At 38.1% G+C, this 18,617-nt stretch overlaps 1 protein-coding gene across 14 annotated transcripts in view; it reads right to left on the bottom strand.

The window, feature by feature from the left end:
- Positions 1-18,617, bottom strand: part of GRIP1 (glutamate receptor interacting protein 1) — a 315,500-nt gene that overhangs the window by 111,739 nt on the left and 185,144 nt on the right. Inside the window, exon 1 of one of the 14 annotated variants that reach the window (XM_033162513.1) lies at positions 17,807-18,254. The exons of 12 other annotated variants lie outside the window; for them this stretch is intronic. In XM_033162513.1, the coding sequence (XP_033018404.1) occupies positions 17,807-17,861 (55 nt within the window). In that variant the 5' untranslated portion in view covers positions 17,862-18,254. Of the gene's footprint in view, positions 1-17,806; positions 18,255-18,617 lie in introns of those variants that run through there. One more of the 14 variants, XM_033162509.1, reaches the window with a different exon arrangement.

The following is an 18,617-nucleotide window of genomic DNA, read 5'->3' as shown; positions in this document are numbered from 1 at the left end:
TTCCTTACTTCCCCTTCGTTTTTCTTAAAACACTGATTGCAGACAATCTTTTGCATTATACAAGTTTACAAGCATCCCCCCCCCATACAACTTGTTAACTGGAAGATCCAACTTATGCATAATAATTTTCTCCACTTCTACTTCATTTAGGGATAAATTACAGAACCTCCATTTGAGGAATAACTCTCATTTAAATCAATGTGACACAAAAAAAGGTCGGTCCCAGAGTTCTCAACCTTGATTCTAATGAATCAGGGGAATAAAGACCTCCAATATTCTGATTCTACACAGGAGTAAGGGGGGAACTCTTCAATATTCTGTTTTCCTCTCCAGTCAAGCTGATCAGGTTTCCACAGAGCACAAGTGTTCATCATCGTATAAATCAGGGGTCCCCAAAATAAGGCCCGGATGCAGCACAATCATCTTCTAAATCTGGCCTGTGGACAGTCCGGGAATCCACATGTTTTTACATGAGTAGGATGTGTCCTTTTATTTAAAATGCATCTCTGGGATATTTGTGGGGCCTGCCTGGTGTTTTTACATGAGTAGAATGTGTCCTTTTATTTAAAATGCATCTCTGGGTTATTTGTGTGGCATAGGAATTCATTCATTCCCCACCAAAAAATATAGTCCGGCCCCCCACAAGGTCTGAGGGACAGTGGACTGGCCCCCTGCTGAAAAATTTTGTTGACCCCTGGTATAAATGATACCTTCATCTTAGTGGTCAGAAAGTTCGTGATACCTAGCTAATGGCTGGAGCTCTCAGGCCTTAGGATTCTGAAACAGTGAGTGGAGGGGCAGGAGGAATTCTAAAAGCTGTAGAGCAGTCAAAAATTATCTTTAAAGAAGATATCAAAACCCAAGTTTTATAAACATGTAATATGGTATCCGATGTAATTTATCAGTTCACTCCTTTGCTGATATCCGTAAGGACAGAAGCTACATATTATCCAGTCATTTTTGGTTAGATGATTAATGCTAATGCTTATGGTAATATGACAAGTTTATTTTCATTAAAGGGTCTCACTCCTTTTAATAAATTTATGTATACAAGGGATTTACAAGGCCTTGATTAGCAATCGAGATGTAAAACTGTTCTTTTATTGAAAATTATTTTTCTGGAAGAGCAAAGATGTGTACACACACAAACACATGGATATGAGAATGCTGAGAAACTCAAAATTCAAAACGCAGAGAGAACTTTTATCAACTCTGTATATGAGAACTTAAGTGAACACAACATGATTACATTCTGTCTTATAAAACCCATAAAACTCTTTCTCATCACAAAGCATTTAGCTTCTTCATGACACTGTGAATTATTTAAATCATTATTAAGGCTGCATCTGAAAGTAATCTGCAACATTCCCTGTAGCAGCTCCACCGTACAGATTGCTATGTGCAAAATTCTTAGATCATTTCTTTATGAAAAATATTTTAAAGGTTCACAGTTACTTGTTTTATAGTTTTAATTTAAACAGAAATGAAGGTAATATTTTGCTGTGTGTCTCAGAATGCAAGTTCTTAAGGCCTTGGGCAAACGCTAACTACAATTTTGGATTTCCTTTTAAATCATGGAAGAAAATATATTGAAAAAGCTTCGGTTTAATGTATTATTAGCTAGTCCTACACATGCAAGAATTGTTCATTAGACTACAATGCATATGCTGTGTCTGAACCAATATTAAAATTAATGGACTTCTAACCATTTTATCTGTGTCATTTACATTGAGTTTTCCATACTACACCATGAAAGGTGAATTTTGGAATTCACTATACTGCTTATATTTCATTGTTATGCTTGTTTGCACATCTCCTTGATAGTTTCTCTCTATAATTGGTTTTTATATATTTCTGTCATTATAAGAAGGTTCCTATAGTATACAGTCACAAAGTCTTTCTACAGAATTCCTCCTGCCCTACATTTACATTATAATTGTCATGGACAATGGTACTGTGTACTTGACATGGACTGGATGGATGAAGAGGAGTGGTGGAGGCACCAGCTGAGGAACCCCCAAAGGAAGAAGGCTCAGAGCCAGGGGAATTGGTGGTGGGATGACGATGAGTGGTCAGAGGGTGAAGAGGCAGCAGACTGGGAGGAGGAGGTGTCAGAAGCTGAAGAGGTAACAGGATTTAGTGAGCAGGAAGTCTGAGCAGAAGCAGAGGCTGGAGAAGTCTCTGGTTGCCCATCAGGGGAGGGGGTGTAGCTTCACATGCTGCTGCAACTGTACCAAAGGGTACCAACCTGGGAACAGCTGCCTAGATGCTATAACATGTGTGCACGTGTGTATTTGGAGCCCCATAGGATCCACTGTAAATTCTTGCTTTGACAACAAAGAGTTAACTACCTGCTATTTGCATTTGCTGGCCGTGGATGTACAGGACAGCGTGGCTGTGGTAGTGGGCTGGCTCCTCAGGTCTTCAGTCAGGTCTGCTTATTTCTTATTAATTAAGGCTGTGCCTGGGGGTTCTTCCCTGCCTCATAGCAACTGTCAACAACTTCTTGGTGGTTAAGGCACTGGGTTGGATCCTTTGTCAATTGGGTGCCCCACTAAAGGGGTCCAGGAGGTGGTCTCTCTGTCTGGAAGTCCACATACGAGCTGATGAGCCATAGCACCCTTCAAAATGGCAATCCTGATAGGATTGTCCTGATTTCATATATGTCATAGAATGACCCTTAATCCAGGGTCAACCCAGCAGGTAGACTAGTTGATTCTGCATATATACCTAATGCCTTTGCCCAAGCCTACTTTGTTCAATCTGTAATGGAAAAGAGTGCCCTATTTTAAACCAATATTGATGTCCTGTGTCTTTTTCTTTTTCTTTTTACTTTTGGCCTGCCCCATGCCTGGGCTCGCAATTATCCTTGCAGTCATGATTTAGACTAAATCAGTCCTCTACAGTGTTAAAGATCTACAGCATTCTGGATAGCTCTATGTAAGCTAAGTCATACTCACAGAAGTGCATGGTCAGCACATCGTTGTGGTATTGCTGCTTGTTTACTGTAAATGCAGCCCACCTCATTCCTGATTTGACATTCAGAGGATGATGAATAATTCAACCCTAGTTGATGTATCTAAGCTACTTGCCTTTTCAATCACTTCATAGCACAGATCAAGATGTAGCTCTTTGGCTTTTGTTGAGTTCAGTTTTTCATTTTCATTTCATTTATTAGACCTATTAGTCGCTCATCACCCAAAGGTCTCCAAGCGACTTACAACGAAAAAGAGGAAAAGGTATACTATACATATCAGTTGGCACCCACCAGCTCATTGCCAACTTTATAACAAGATATCCCTTTGTATTATACGGCCACATGAACCGAATACATATTTGGAACACTGTGTGTTTAAATCTTCACCCTCCTTTACTCATTTGTGTTTGAGATATGCGACTCTAGCTTTAAAGGGATGAGCACCAAAAAGGTATAGGACAACACTATGCAAAAACAAAACACAAAACACAACAACCTAACAAATAAAACATGCAGAAGATTTCCTCTAGTTGAAAGCAGTGTCAATAACAGGTAGGAGAAATCCTCTGTCCAAGACCTTGGAGTAGACCAGGGATGCTGAACCAAAAGTCCAATTATACCTGGAGGGCTCCAACTCTCATCAGTCCCAGTAAGCAAGGCCAGTGGTCAGGGATGATGGGAATGAAACTCAGATTCCCCATCTCTAGATCAGATGGTATAGCAGCTTCTATAGTGCTGAGGAAATGTTAGGACTAAGTGACACCAAGGAAATCTCCCTTCCATTATTGCAAATTATTAAACATCAGTTTATATTTGTGTGTGTATGTGTGTACTTGTGTGTGACCTTGCCTCATCCCATGGCCATGGGCAAGTTCCGCAATATTAAAAACCATTTGTAAGTATTTACTTCTCTCTGAAATAAAGAAAGCTAGAATATTAGCAAATGAAAATCTGAGCTGTTCGAGAGTTTATGCTTCAAATAAACACATTCCAACATGGCGCCCTCCAGGTGTTGAACTAGAACTCTCATCATCCCTGTCCATTAGCCATGCTGGCTGGGACTAATGAGAGTTAATGTTCAGCAACATCTAGTGGCACCACATTTTGGAAGACGGTCTTAAAGTATCATAAGATTATGAGACACACAGCAAAAATCCTCAAAGTGAGTACCTTAGCCTTATATATCCAATAAATAAAAGCTGAAATCTCTGTTTCACTTGAGTTGCTTCCAGGCACAGTGTTTACTGTCCTTTAAGTGCAGCCCAGACTCTCCCCATCCTCTTTTTCACTAGACTAGGACTCTCATGGCAAACCTGTGTCTGAAGCTGTATACAACCCTGTTAAACCTGTTACATTACTAGCTCTTTTGTGGAGTCTGAAAGAAGGTTCAACAGGATGCACACTAGCAGAAATACAAAAGAACTAAACAATAGTTTCTTTTAGAAGCTTGAAAAGGTCACTGCAACCTTCAAACGAAATACAAATCACTTATCTGAATGCCATGGTTCAGACTTTCAACTATATATGAAATGATCTGATGTTTCATTTCACTTTGTTTTAAAAGGGGAACATCTGTGTTTCTCTCTGAGTTAAATTTTATTGTATTAGAAGACAAAGCTGTTTTCTGGTTATAGCTGGTGATTAATCTTGATCAACTGTCACACTTTATTTAACTTTAATTCTGTGAAAAGGTTTTCTGTACAATGTAAGATGAGAATTGACATTTAAATGTTCAGATTTGTTCAGATTACCATCTCATCCTATTAAAAAAAACACCCACTTTCTCGATTTTCCACTTCATACATTTGATGAAGTAGGCTGTTGCCTATGAGAGCTCAATGCACAATAAAATAAGTTTGCCTCCCAGACACCAAATCATCATGGATATTCTTGTTGCTATAGACTACTATATTTTTTCTGTATCTTTTAGAGTATTAAATTAAAAAGATATATTGATGAGGCTGTTTCCAAAGGTATATGGAATATATTAATATTATTCCATAACAATTTATTGTTCTTTCTTTGAAGCCACTCATCCACAAGCAATATCATATTAATATGGAGTGCATTAGAGTTGCTCAGTGTTTAGTGTATATGACAATTCTGCCCATGTAGAATGTTAAGTAGATGAGCAATATTTATAAAAATTACATGGGCCACCTGGTAGGGACTACTCTCAGGAGCATATGCACAATGCTAAAGTTCAGAGCTAATAAAATGATTAATTCAGAAAGACAGTTAAATGTCTTGTCTACACCAGTAATACCAGCCAGGCATAAAGGCCAAGTATGAACACACAAGAGGCGGAAAAAGATCTTAACATTTTGGGATGCCACAATGTGGGCTGTGTGAAGAGAGAAATAATGCTGGGTCAGAAAATAATAAAGACCCACTAGATCATTATGATAGGTGGCTCATTCCTACAGCAGGTTACACGACTATTCTAAACATATGATTTGATGAAAAGCAAAATCTCCCTAGCCACTTAGTGAAGAGGACAGTGAGGTGAGCAAAGCAAATGTTGGCCCAAAGGTAAAATGGCATTGAATGCTATGTGCTGAAATTTCCATAGTAATAAATGTGATAACTAGAAACAGGCAATCAGAACCAAGAGTTTAAGTCAATCAGTCAAGGTGTGCTGAAGAAATCAACAGAGATGTATTCTCTGAAATCAACAGAGATGTATTCAAATCAACAGGCCTTAGTTTCATGTAGTAAACGTGTTTTAAGATCAAGGTGCGACTCCATCAGGGAATGCATCGCCATGCACACCTGCACTTCCAAACGTTCCTCAAAAAACCACAGGTTATTTGAGAAGGAACACTTTTATATTAACTCAGACTGCTGGCAATCATAAGTAATGAGAAGAAGATGCAGGTGCAATAACAGTATCATTCTAACGCAGCACAGCACATTCTAACACAGGACAGAATCATAGAGACATGGATTCTATGAGCCCCAAAGTGGCTCGCATGTTACCATTCTAAAATGCTTTTGTTTTGTATATATGTATACACCTGCGACCATGTTCTCATTAAACAGCAGAAAAGCCACATTCAAATATGACACGCTTTCAGATAAATTAAAGACTGACATAAAAAACGAATACCGCTACCAGGAACCATTGCTCTGGATAGGAATGGACATTTCTGAACAGAGGAGAGGTGCAGACAGATTTTCTCTGTGAGCAAGTACAGAGGTGGGTGCTTTTATTTATACTCAGGGTGGGAGGCACACCCTTTTTCTTTTACATGGGATATGCAATTTGTGTTATGCCAGGCCCCCACAGCTGCAGTTTTGTGTTTTGTCACACCCCCACAGCCACCGCTTTCTGACTCACATGGAAGGCACTTTCTCAAAATTCCAAATGTGCTCATTGGCCTAGAAAAGGATGGTGACTCCTGATATGGGTAAATATACAACTTCAGAACCATGTAGGCATGTGCTCAGCATTTTGTCATTTAGAAGTAATAAATAACATTATCATGACAATTTCATTTCCCCCCTTATTCACTTGCCTACTATGCAAATTGGATCTCCATAGTACCAATTTATACATTGTTTGTTACAACGTCAGCGTGTCATCAACAGCTGAAACCTGTCAAGAGATGATTACTGACAATAGCCGTAACATTTTGGAGCTTGGGACGTTAAGTGGTAGCTTTGAAGCATATACATATCATGTTTTCTCAGCTTGGTTTATCTCCTCTCACATTTGACACTTCCAAATACTGTAAAGGCTTTCAGGAACAAACCCTAGGATTGCCTTGCTTTCCTTTGCATACATGCATTTGGAATCCCTGGCTAATATCAGCAGCTAACACACACACACACACACACACACACACACACACACACACACAAGCAATCACCACACATTGAGTTTGCATATTATTTCCTATATGGAAGTGTTTTCCATACAGAAAAAAGAACCTGGTATATACGAAGCAGCTAAACATGGTAAGTTCTTGTCCTTGATCATATATGAACTATATTATCTATAGTTCTTACCACCAGCATTATTAAACCATGAAAGTCAATGTGTCTAGAGCAGTGCTCCCCAAGCTCACCCCCTCAACCACTTGAATGATTTCCCTGCCTGTTTTAGCAACTGTTAAGATGCTGTGCTAGATGTTGCCTGGTTTTAAATTGATGGTGGTGGTGCCAACGTTTAGCTTCAACTTTCTGTGCAACTTAGACTTAGGGTCTAAGAGATTGATCTCCATACATTACCACCTCTTTGTGACAGTGCCTATATCAGTATGAACTACCCCTATAGGTGCACCTGGCATAAACACTCATCTCATTTTTGGGAGGCACCTTTCTGCAAAGGCATTTGGAAGGAGTAAATCTTGGTTGTGTTAATTTGCAAAATAAGAGTTAGTTTATTGATATCCTGTCTCCTGACTTCCCTTGAGTGTGCTGGCAACACTTTCCAAGTATTTTATCTTTGCAATGTTTGACCCACTTAATCCTTCCTTTCCTGCTTTCTATGAGCTATTCATTACAACTCACTAACATGAGTTTGGCCAAACTGCGAGAGGCAGTGGAGGATAGGCGTGCCTGGCGTGCTCTGGTCCATGGGGTCACGAAGAGTCGGACACGACTGAACGACTGAACAACAACAACAACATGAGCTATTATTTCCCCCACCCCATTACTTTGTACTTTTTTATTATTTACACATCCAAAGAAATTTTCTCATTCAACATGGTAACTCCTGTGATGGTAACAGCAGAGCATTTAATTTTGAAGTTGACATTTTGTGTGAAAGCATTACAGAAAGTTAGATTCACTTCACTATGCTTATATTATACAAAGACAATTAAGGCAAGTAGTTAAAAACAACTCATCTGTTTGTGACCTTTAAGCACAAATTAAATTTTCTTTTCTTTAAGCTGCAGTTGAAGGAAAAGAAAAATATCTAGCACTTAATGCTGATGTGCAAAAATCCACCAGCCCTGCAGCTTTTGAATAAAAATTCTGTGGGCTATAATAAGAAAACAAGACTCTGGTCCACTTTCTCCTTCAAGTAGATTAAAGCCATCCATCATTTCTCCATGGCATCAACATCATAAACGCTTAAGTCACTGAAGTAAGAGACGTGCCAATGATATTCCTTCTTATTTCTAAAACATTTACCTCAATATTCTCCATGAACAAAGTAAATAAATACCGCAAATAAAATAAAAAATGCAGTAAAGCAAGCAGCAATTAAGCTGCTTAATTCCTTATTAATTTACCGTCTTTGGTTTCTTTCTATGTTTTCCAAATGAGCAGAACAAAAATTAGACTAAGAGATTCAACAACTGTCAATATGTCTAAAAGAAAGTCAGGTGGTGGGGTACAAATAAGTTGTTGTTGTGTTGTTGTTGTTGTTGTTGTTGTTGTTGTTGTTACCAGGTCTGAACGTTCTACCAACTTTGACTTTTAAACTTCTTTCTATTAAATAATGTGAGATGTTATAATCAACAGGCTGTTTTGGGTCTTCATTCTTGTAGACAAGTGAAATGCCATCTATCATGACTTTGTTTTCCACTCTATTGAGCTAGTGGAAATAATAACCCATGTTCCTTTTTCTTTTTCTCTTCTTTTTTTGTATGTTGCTTTCATTGTATTCTTTAAAAAAATGAAAAATCAGCAAAGAACAGCACAGCAATAATATTCATATAATGGACACAAAAGAAAGCAGCTAATTTTCAAAGGCTACCTGGATTTTTTAATTGCTCTTTTTCAGAAAATTAGCAAGGAAGATGTTTTATGAATCCACAGAATACTGTAACACTGGATTTACTCCAAAGAAGGTCTAGCTTCTAGTAGTGGCTAACCCAGCACTCTCATTGGATAAAATCTGGAATAACTCCGTTGACTTTAGAACGGCAAGGACTTAAAAAAAATACATAAATTCTGAATCTGCATGCTGAAGTTATAATTCAGATGTTCAAATTTCAGATTAGCACTGGATGTCTAAAGATATTTCTCTATCAAACTCAGTGCTCGTGTTCATTTTGGGGGTGAAATTTTGGCTTTTTTGTGAACATCAGTTCTCAAATTAAGATTTCACAGCAGTTCCATCTGAAAATAAATATATCCCCAAAGGCATGCCATTCTTATTCACTCTTGGCCAACAGAATTTTTTTTTGCTACTGTGCATTTTATTGGTAATATTGTTTGCTTGCCAGATTTTGAGTGGAGGACATGAGATGTATGAAATCATCAGATACATACTGCTTTTTCATTCATGTATTAAGGAAAAGTGTAGAAGATACCTGACCAATTTTAACTTTAATTATCTGGCCCACAGTATGCTTGTTCTGTAATGGACAGATTAGTCATTACAAACCTAGTCGTGGACTGCTCTGACCATGCCTCTCCCCTCACCCTCGCTGTGAATTCTGCTTGTCTGGACACCAGAAGGGTCCTAGACATCGCTCCAGTTGCTTCCCTATTGGTGCTGCTGCTTGCAAGTCTTCTGTTTATTCATGAGTCCAATGAGGATAGGACAAAGGAACCAGAATCTTTGTCTTAGAAACAGAAAAACGCAATAAATTATTCTGATGTGTGCATATGCACAGGGAAGATTTCACAACCCAGACAAAAGTTCATTGTGGATTTTCAAAATGTTAATGAGCTCATTATAATAATAAAGGAGTAATGTGATAAAAAAAGAAGCAAAGTGAAATTCCTTGAGATAGAAAGTCCCCAGGACCAGAGTTCAGAGAGATCAAAGACCAGAGTTCAAAGACTTTTGCTGAGCTTATTGTTTGTATTCAGCGCTGAAGCTGTGTGCAACACCCCACAGAAAACCTTTGGTTTAAATAATGAAAAAGTAGCTGCTTGTAGTTTGTTAGAAATGTTAGTCACAGATTCTAAAGCAAAACTTAAGAATTCTTGCTTTTATCATCAGAAAAGATCAGTATGTATTTTAAAGTGTGTATGTCATGTATTTCATGACTGGCATTTTAGATATTAAGTATGTTGACCACTTGCAATCAAATACCTTTAACTTCAAGAAATTGTAATATCAAAGCTTTAAAACCAGCAGTCTGGCAGCTGTACGAACACAAAAGAAACTAATTTTCTTAGGAGAGTTTTTCTGTTGCCATTGTTATTTAGGATTTTCTGTGAACAACAGAAGACACAGATTTAGTATGCTTAATCAGTCTTAGTCATTTCCAACACAGCCTTTTTAGTTTGTTTGTTAAAATGAATACTTTGATCACATTAGGAAAAAAATGCTTCTCTGTATGATGCTCAGTTGGTAGAGCATGAGACTCTTAACTTCAGTCATGGGTTCAAGCCATGGGTTAAAAAGATTCCTGCATTGCAGGGAGTTGGAGTAAATTACCTTTGTGGTCCCTTCCAACTCTACAGTTCTAAGATAATATTCATGAAAGGGAACCTTGCAGCCTGAGTTCTGTCAGTTGCTTCCTCTGTCTTTTACAAGCCACATCCTCACATCATTCTTTCCTCTATATAGTATGGAATCGCAGAATCACAGAATTGTAGACTTGGAAGGGACTTTGAGGGTGATCCAGTCCAACCTGCTGCAATCTCAATAAATCATCCCTGACAGATCTCTACTTAAAAAACTTTCAAGGAAGGAGAGTCCTCCACCTCTCGTGGGAGTCTATTCCACTGTCAAACATCTCTACTTCAGAAAGTTCTTCCTGATGTTTAGTCAGAATCTCCTTTCTTGTAATTTGAATCCATTGGTTCAGGTTCTGGCCTCCAGAGCAGAAGAAAACAAGCTTACTTTACCCTTTATATATTTGAAGGTGACTATCATATCTCCTCTCTGTCTCCTCTTTACCAGGCTAAACAAACCAAATTCACAATTCCAACTATCTTGCAAATGTTTTATGTAATCCTTAATGAAATATATAACAGCTTGCAGACTTCTGCTGTGAACAGAGCATTTCTGACTATATACAAACTTTCGCTATGCACTTTGACAGTATGACATTGCCATCTCATATTATCAGGCACAGTCACATTTGTATGTAATCATAAGTGAACACCATGGAAACATAACAAAGTTGTTGGGTGATATTCATTGTGTTCAGTATTAGACACTGAGATATGAAAGCTAGGAGCTAAATCGCACCTTAAACCTAGGTTATGGGCACAACAATGGAATGTCTAGGTGCACTTTTTAATAACAAAGCTGAAAATGAACGAACTGCAGCTAAAATATTATGTTCATTTTTCACATGGTCTAGTTCTTCCCCTGCCCACCCCCCTAATATTCTTAAGAGGGTCTCTTCTCTAGTTTTCAGAGAGTAGCTGGAAGTGGGGAGGCAGAAAAAATTCCTCATTTCCTTCCACTCTGCAGTTTTAATCTGAAATCTTAGGCACAGTACTGCACCCAGAGCTCAGAAATTACTCACGCTAATGAAATTCCCTGTCGCAAAAAGGGAATTTTGAGCACTGATTGTGTTGTGTTGTACATATAAGTTTAATATTTAATGTGCATTGTTAGTTCAGCAACTATTGTGTGGGTGGTTATATTTATTATATTATTCATTAGGATCTTAATATTATCAACAGGTATGAATAAAATCATATTTATTATTAACATAAAAATGAGATCACATGTTTATATACCATGTAAACATTTTTAGTTGGTCTGCCCTTGCTAGGTAGCCCTTTTTTGCCACTGGGGCCTAAACCTGCTGCCAACAGCCCTGCATACAGTACAACCCTCCTCATACTTGGAGGACAAGTCCTCAGCATCACCTTGATTTCCTCAAGCTCACAGGTGACAAATGATGAAAAGTGTGCAGAGGCCCTTTAAGGAAAACTGCCAGTTCCTTTAAGGACACACGCCCAATGAAAAATAGGCCTTGTCTGCCTTTCAGCTCCCTGCTAAGGCAATGTCTCCCTAAAACTTTCAGTGAAGGAAAAGTGCCAGCCAATGGGAGCTGTCCAGAGTTCTGATCTGGCATGCCTGAGCTTCTTTGCTACAGTCTCCTAACATACCTCTACTTACTGTGATGTTACTGGAAGTGATTTTGTCTGCTGTGATTTAATTGGATGATACTCTGCTATTGCAGTTTGCCTAATAGGACTTGCCTGCAAAGATTCTACCGAATGAGTTTTCCCAAAAGGAACTCTAGCTCTGCTTCTCATTGCAGAACAGGATATGGAAGAAAGAGAAAAAGGGAAGACTTGAGCCTGAGGCTTGAACAGACTCGTTCCTGTAACACTAAACTATGGATTAGCATGACACCTGAACAGGGCTTCTATCTGAAGACAGCAGTTAAAGAATGCTGCTGTTGTACATTCTGCCTGAAGGTATAACATGTTCTAAATGTAGGTTGGCATATTATGACAACATGGGGGAAAGGTGTATATGCAGAATAAAGAAGTTGCTACATGTAATGATGCCCAGTGCATAAGATTTAGCTCTAGATTCCTTCAATATGCTTTATAATATTTTTCATGTCCAAGGAAAATGGCTGTATAACTCCCATATTCCACCTTTTTATGACAGTTTTGTCCCACACTTATTTTATGAGAGAAAAGCAAAAGCCCTTCATAGGTCAACATAGATGATCTTATGCTATGTTTAGACTCTTGAACCAATATTCTCTGCTTGCAGTCAATAGGCTTATATCCATGCATGAAATTAGAATGAGTTGATTCAGAATAAACTGACAGACATTCTATGATTTTACACAGAACTATGAAAATGAATTTCATTTTCTAAAAGGCACAATTTCATATGGCCACATATACTTCTGACGCTAATTAGAATGTCTCAATTTCAATCCACATCATCCTTTGGGTGCAGGACAGAATACAGTTAGCCGGGCAGAGAGCTGGTCTTTACAGATCCAACTTCAAAAATGAAAACACGGGGAAAGAAAATGCTACATCTGCATTTACAACAAAACCAAAGCTCTTGAAAATTTCAGACAATGTTGGTCTGTTGGAGAAGGACCACAGCTCAATAGTAGAGCATCTGTTTACATGAAGAATGTCTCCGGTTCAATTTGTGGCTTCTCCAGGTAGGGCTGGGCATGTACTTTGTCTGAAACGCTGGAGAACCACTGCAAAACAGTGTAGACAGTAATGAGCTAGATGGACCAACTACAAGGTATAAGGCAGCCTCCTAGATTCCTGTCTAGTGTAGCAGCTCATTTACTAACATTGCAATAATATTGTACTTGTTGGTCAAAATGAGTATATGGTAACCTTCAGCAATAACAAGCTGGTTCAACATTCACTTGGTACTTCAGTTTGATCTCTCTTACAAATTTAATAAAGCTTAGGATTTTATACCTAGGCTACTTATTTGCTCACTGCAACACATTTATTTTGCATGGCACCTTTCAGCACAAATTTAGAGCACAACCACATTATAGACATTATTCTGTTCCTCTCTTGTTTTACAGGATTTTGAATACACCAAATTTTGAGAAAAACCAGTATGGGAGAAAGAGAGCTTAACCCCTTTCCCCTCAGTCCTTTTTTCAAATTTAAATCCACTCCTGCAAGTTGCTCTGCTTAACCATGGGGCAAACATGCAGGGACCTAGCAAAAAGCATCTTGGGGGGGGGGTTAATGAGAAAAATGGCCCAAGAAAAAAAGATTAAGCACCTCACCAAGCTGTGCACAGTGCACTGCTGCTACGAGGAATATTCTGTGGCCACAGCAAGCTTTTTCTTGGGAACACTGGGAGATACTCAATACATCATTCACTGCATGCATACTTTACGTTTTCAGATGGGAAAGAAAATTCAGCAATATCAAATCTTCAGTAAACTTGGAGACTCAGCCACTTGTATTTTGTCAGTCACAGATCAGTAGTAAACAACTGTGCACTCCAGCCACCTTAGCAATATGAGGGATAGCAGCCTTTGTTTACATGATCACCTATCCCAAAATGAAAGGAAAGTGAGTCAAGAGCCCTTCACAGTTTTACCAACAGCTGTTGACTCGCTTCCACCATTGACTTGTTCCTTGCACAATCTGTGAACAAATCAGAGATGGAATCAAGTGGTATTTACCCCAGCAAAACAAATAATTTAAGCAACCACTAGGTTGTAATATCAAATCTCATTCTCTACAAGGAAGAAACCGCCAACTGCACAAGTTGTGGCTGACAAAACATTTTATTGTTCTTCATCAGCACTTGTAACATTCTTAAGCAAATAGTTTGAAATGGTAAATATTTCATCTACTCTTTTTGCTGTTCTATTATTTTTCCAAGAAATCTGGGTTAAGTGTCTATGATGTTTTATCATTATCAAGCAGACCAAAAAACTATTACTAAGTAATTTTATCAGCTGAAACAACCTACACACCATCCCACCTTCCCTTCCTTTTCGAAAGTATAAATGCAACAATCCACTTCCTCAGGGCTCCCCCCCCTTTTTTCCATACAGAACTCACCAGAACTGAGTTCCAGCACCTCTCAGGTGGGTGCCATTGCCATTATAAGAGAACAAGGGAGCCCTTCATGTTGAGTTCTGGCACCTCTCTTTCTAGAAATATAGCACAACTCCTCACTTTTTAGGAGAATCATCTTCTGAAACATATTTTATGCACTGAGCACCTTCTTGGACACACTGAACATTGCAGGGTAGGGGAGATGGAAAAAAGAGATGACCACATCCTTTACTCTGAAGTACCGGTATGTTCTTTTTAAACAAATCTGCTGCCATAAGAAAAGAACAACATTTATCCCTTAAATTATTGCCTCTTCTAGTATATTGTTCAAATTCCCAGAAATTTGGCAAACATAATTAAGGTAATTCAGACATATTGCTTATAAAGAATCAGCAATAGCCTCTGTGGCATTAATCATTGTTGTGATCTGCTTATTTGGGATTTTTATACCTTGATCTCATGGAAAGAACTCAACAGGCTAAGATGCTTAAAGCAGTTTATGTGAGATGGTTTATGAGCACATATTGGGTATATAGAAATATGTAATGGGCATAAGCACAAAAACCTGTGGGATCCAGAAAGGATATTTAAAAATTAATCCTTAATTTTTTTTTAATTGGAGTCAAATAAACCCATCATTTCTGAGAAAGTCAAATGGGTTCTACTACACCTGCTTTACTCATTTTCAAGATGAAATGGAAACAAATATGCTGCTACCATCTGTTTAACCCCAAGTAAAGTCCAGGGGTGAAATCCAACTAAATCCTATTCAGGCTAGACACAACTGAAAACCAAGTTACTCAAGTCCATTGATTTCAGTGACTCAGGGGGAAACTTTGTTTTTAGCACACACAAAAGCAGGTTTGAAATATATATATATATATATATATATATATATATATATATATATATATATATATATATATAGCAATACAATGCTAAAAGATAAGAAACAAAGAGCCATGCACTGAAACCTCACTTTTATTTAATTTCAGTTTTCTGAAAGTCTAAGTGCACATCTTAACATTCTTCAGTTGTGAGCCATCCTTAATAAGGGAAACATTGAGCAACAGTGTGGGGGTAGCAGGTACATTTTGCCACTTGACCCTGTTTCTCACTCCATGTGTCCATTAAAGTGTTTGAGATGTATTACTGCAAACTTGTATTATACATTAAATCTGCACATAATGATAGTAAAATTACTTGCAGCCCTTAAGCTCATTGTGTGTTTCTGATGTGATGCAATCCTGATTGTTAAACTCTATTTATCTACCTCTACTATAGTAAGTTTTCATCTTTTACAGATATTATTTTTATTTCATTGATGAATTGCTTCCCATAAAGTGTTCCAAAGCGATTTAACAATAAAAGCATCAACAATAAAAATATATAAAAGTAAGAATTTTCTATGACCTATCCATCATTTGAGTTAAATAATACTGTCTTTGAATTAACACAGGCAATGAGCTTTTATTGATATTGTCTTTAGAGGAAACATAAAAAGGTCAATATAACATTATTTAAATTTTGTATTGAAAATATGAGGTCTTTCTCTTGCAACTTGAAAAAGAGACAGCAATCACAACTAAGGCATACTGTTTATTGACTAGTTCAGGAATCAGAATAATTAAACCTACAAATGTAATTAAGTATGTATATTAAGGAAGTAGGATTGCAGCCTGGCATATTGGCAAACAGCAAGGAGGAATGCCAATATCACCATTTTCAGATAGGGATTGTTAACAGCAGCAGTAATCAACAAGAATGAACAACAGTGTGTTCAACACAGTTGATCAGTGGTTGCATGCAAGCCTTACTAGGAGGTGAACATAATTTAATATTATTGTGTCCTGATAAGTTGCAGAAATAATAGGAAAGACCAATAGTTCCTGTGGAACTTGTACTTAAGCCACACAACATTAACAGGAAAGTTGACCCAAACTTTTCTGATACAAAAGCCAAGTTCACTTAAGTAAAATAATTTGTCTTGAGTAAACATGTTTAGAATTTGGCCCAGGGAATTCAATAGATCTTATTTTCTAATAAGTGTGTTTCTAGGATTGCATGCTTAATCTGTTGTTGTTTTCAGTGCAATCCTATGCATGTTTACTCAAAAGTCTCATTGTATTCAACAGTGCTTACTGCCAGGTACCTGGAAGTAATCCCCATTGAATTCAGTGGAACATATTTTTAAGTAGACGTGTATAGGATTGACCCATTCAATTTATATTATCAAGTAGTTGAACTACAGCAGTCCTCTATAACAAGCTATTTTCTTTCTTTCTTTCTTTTTACTATGGCAAGAATCTCTCTAAAACCACCTACATATACGATGAGCCAAGATTAAATACTAATTATAAACTGTATAACTGATTAATGAAAGAAAACCAAGACATTTTCCAAACCAAGACATTCCTGACAAGTTCATTAGCACTTTTGCAAGTCTACTGCTATTGAGCATAGTAGCAGTAATTTTATGTTTCACAAAGCTTTCATATATCAATTGTATTACCTACATGCCTTCATTTGCTTCCAGGCACAATAAGCTAAGGTGTTACTATCTCTCTCACCATCACTCCCCAAAGTGGCAATGCTGTTTTTAAACAGAAATTGTGCAAACATTTATAATAATGAGATTAAAACAACAACAGCATGAAAGACAATGCGTTATATGGTGGAATGTGTAAGGGCAACTGTTTTTGAAATTCCACTAATAAGGTTTAATAGCATTTTAAAGTTATGTAGCAAAAAATGCAGGATTTTGTCTCAAGTTTAAGAAATACAACTAATAAGTATAACATTATCAATCAAACAAAACCCTCCAGTGAATCTATATTCCAATTTAGCAATAACAATATTCATTTTTATTAATGTCAACATAATCTTTGGTTCCAAAGCTGTCAGACAATTTAGCACAGAGGGGTGAAAAAAAAAACCTTCATCATCTTTCAGAGAGAACATGCTAGGATGCCAACACGGCAACAATGTGAATAACATCACCTTTAGTTCAGGTCCAGAATTTTCTTAGCAGCTTTTCCTAATATACAGCACAGAGTGACACGGGCAATACTTCTGCCGACCAATTAACAGGAATGCAAACCAATAATATCCCATAATAACTTTAGCACTTTGCCTGGAAACAAATGATCTCCTTTTGAGCAATGAAATCATCCAAAAATCACAAAGGAGCATCATGGTGTAATGTAAGCGTGGCGGGGGGGGGGGCATTCAAACCTTTTAGCTATACAGTGTGTGTGTGTGTGTGTGTGTGTGTGTGCGTGTGTGTGTGTGTGTTATTCAGAGAGTTCTTCTTTGTTGTCTGCCAATAAATTACAAAAAGAGGCAGTCATATTTGAAAGTAAAACCGTTAGGCTGTTTTGTATGGAATGCTGCAATACAGGCATGGAACAAATAGTAAGAAAAACACAATACCTTTAGTAAGTCTCCTCAGAATTTGACAACGGCATTTAAAAGAGACAGCTATCATTCTTGCTTACTGCCTTCCGTGGCAAAGTATACTCAAGGCTCTGCTTTGGCGGATGCAGCAGAAGCATATGAATTCCTCACGCGCATACCAGAAGAAAGATAGTCCCAACGGGGAGTGACAAAGCTTAATTCTTCTTGGCTGATGCAGAGATCAGCTCCATGTCATCTAGCAAAGCTGTGTCATTCAGTACTAGTAGTACTACTACCGCCACTGCTTGCAGCACCAGATCAATGGCTTAAAAAGAAGAAGCAATATTTCTCTTAACAGCTGCAAAGCATCAAATAGTGTAAGATCCCAGCAAAGAGAACTGAACGCAGCTAGGTTACCAGCCTCCCAGAGTCCTGTACTGTGCTAGTGAGCTTCAGTTTCTGTTCCAGGCAAAGGACCAGGCATTTCAGCACAATCAGGGGATTTTCCCTCCTCCCGCTCTCGCTCCCCCTCCTCAAATCCTTCAGATATTTTAACTCTCTCCCAGCATTGCTTGCTGAGCAATAACGAGGGAAAGTGCGTAATCATCAGCATCCTTTATTACAAATGGCAAAATATTAAATAGCTGCAGGTTTCCCCCCCCCCAATGTAAAAATGATTTCGGTGTGAAAGGATGCCCTGCTGAGAATGAGGGGGGGGGGGGAGGATAAGAGAGAGAGAGGGAGAGGGAGAGGGAGAGAGAGACCCACAAGCCATACAGCAGCAGGAGGACAGGCAGTTTTCCAAGTAGGTACAACCGTGAAGCATAATGATGCTACACAGACAACA

This window comes from Lacerta agilis, chromosome 10, assembly GCF_009819535.1.
Source record: "Lacerta agilis isolate rLacAgi1 chromosome 10, rLacAgi1.pri, whole genome shotgun sequence".
Classification (NCBI taxonomy): Eukaryota; Metazoa; Chordata; class Lepidosauria; order Squamata; family Lacertidae; genus Lacerta; species Lacerta agilis.
The sequence above is the reverse complement of the archived record's forward strand: the minus strand, read 5'-3'. Positions and strand labels throughout refer to the sequence as shown.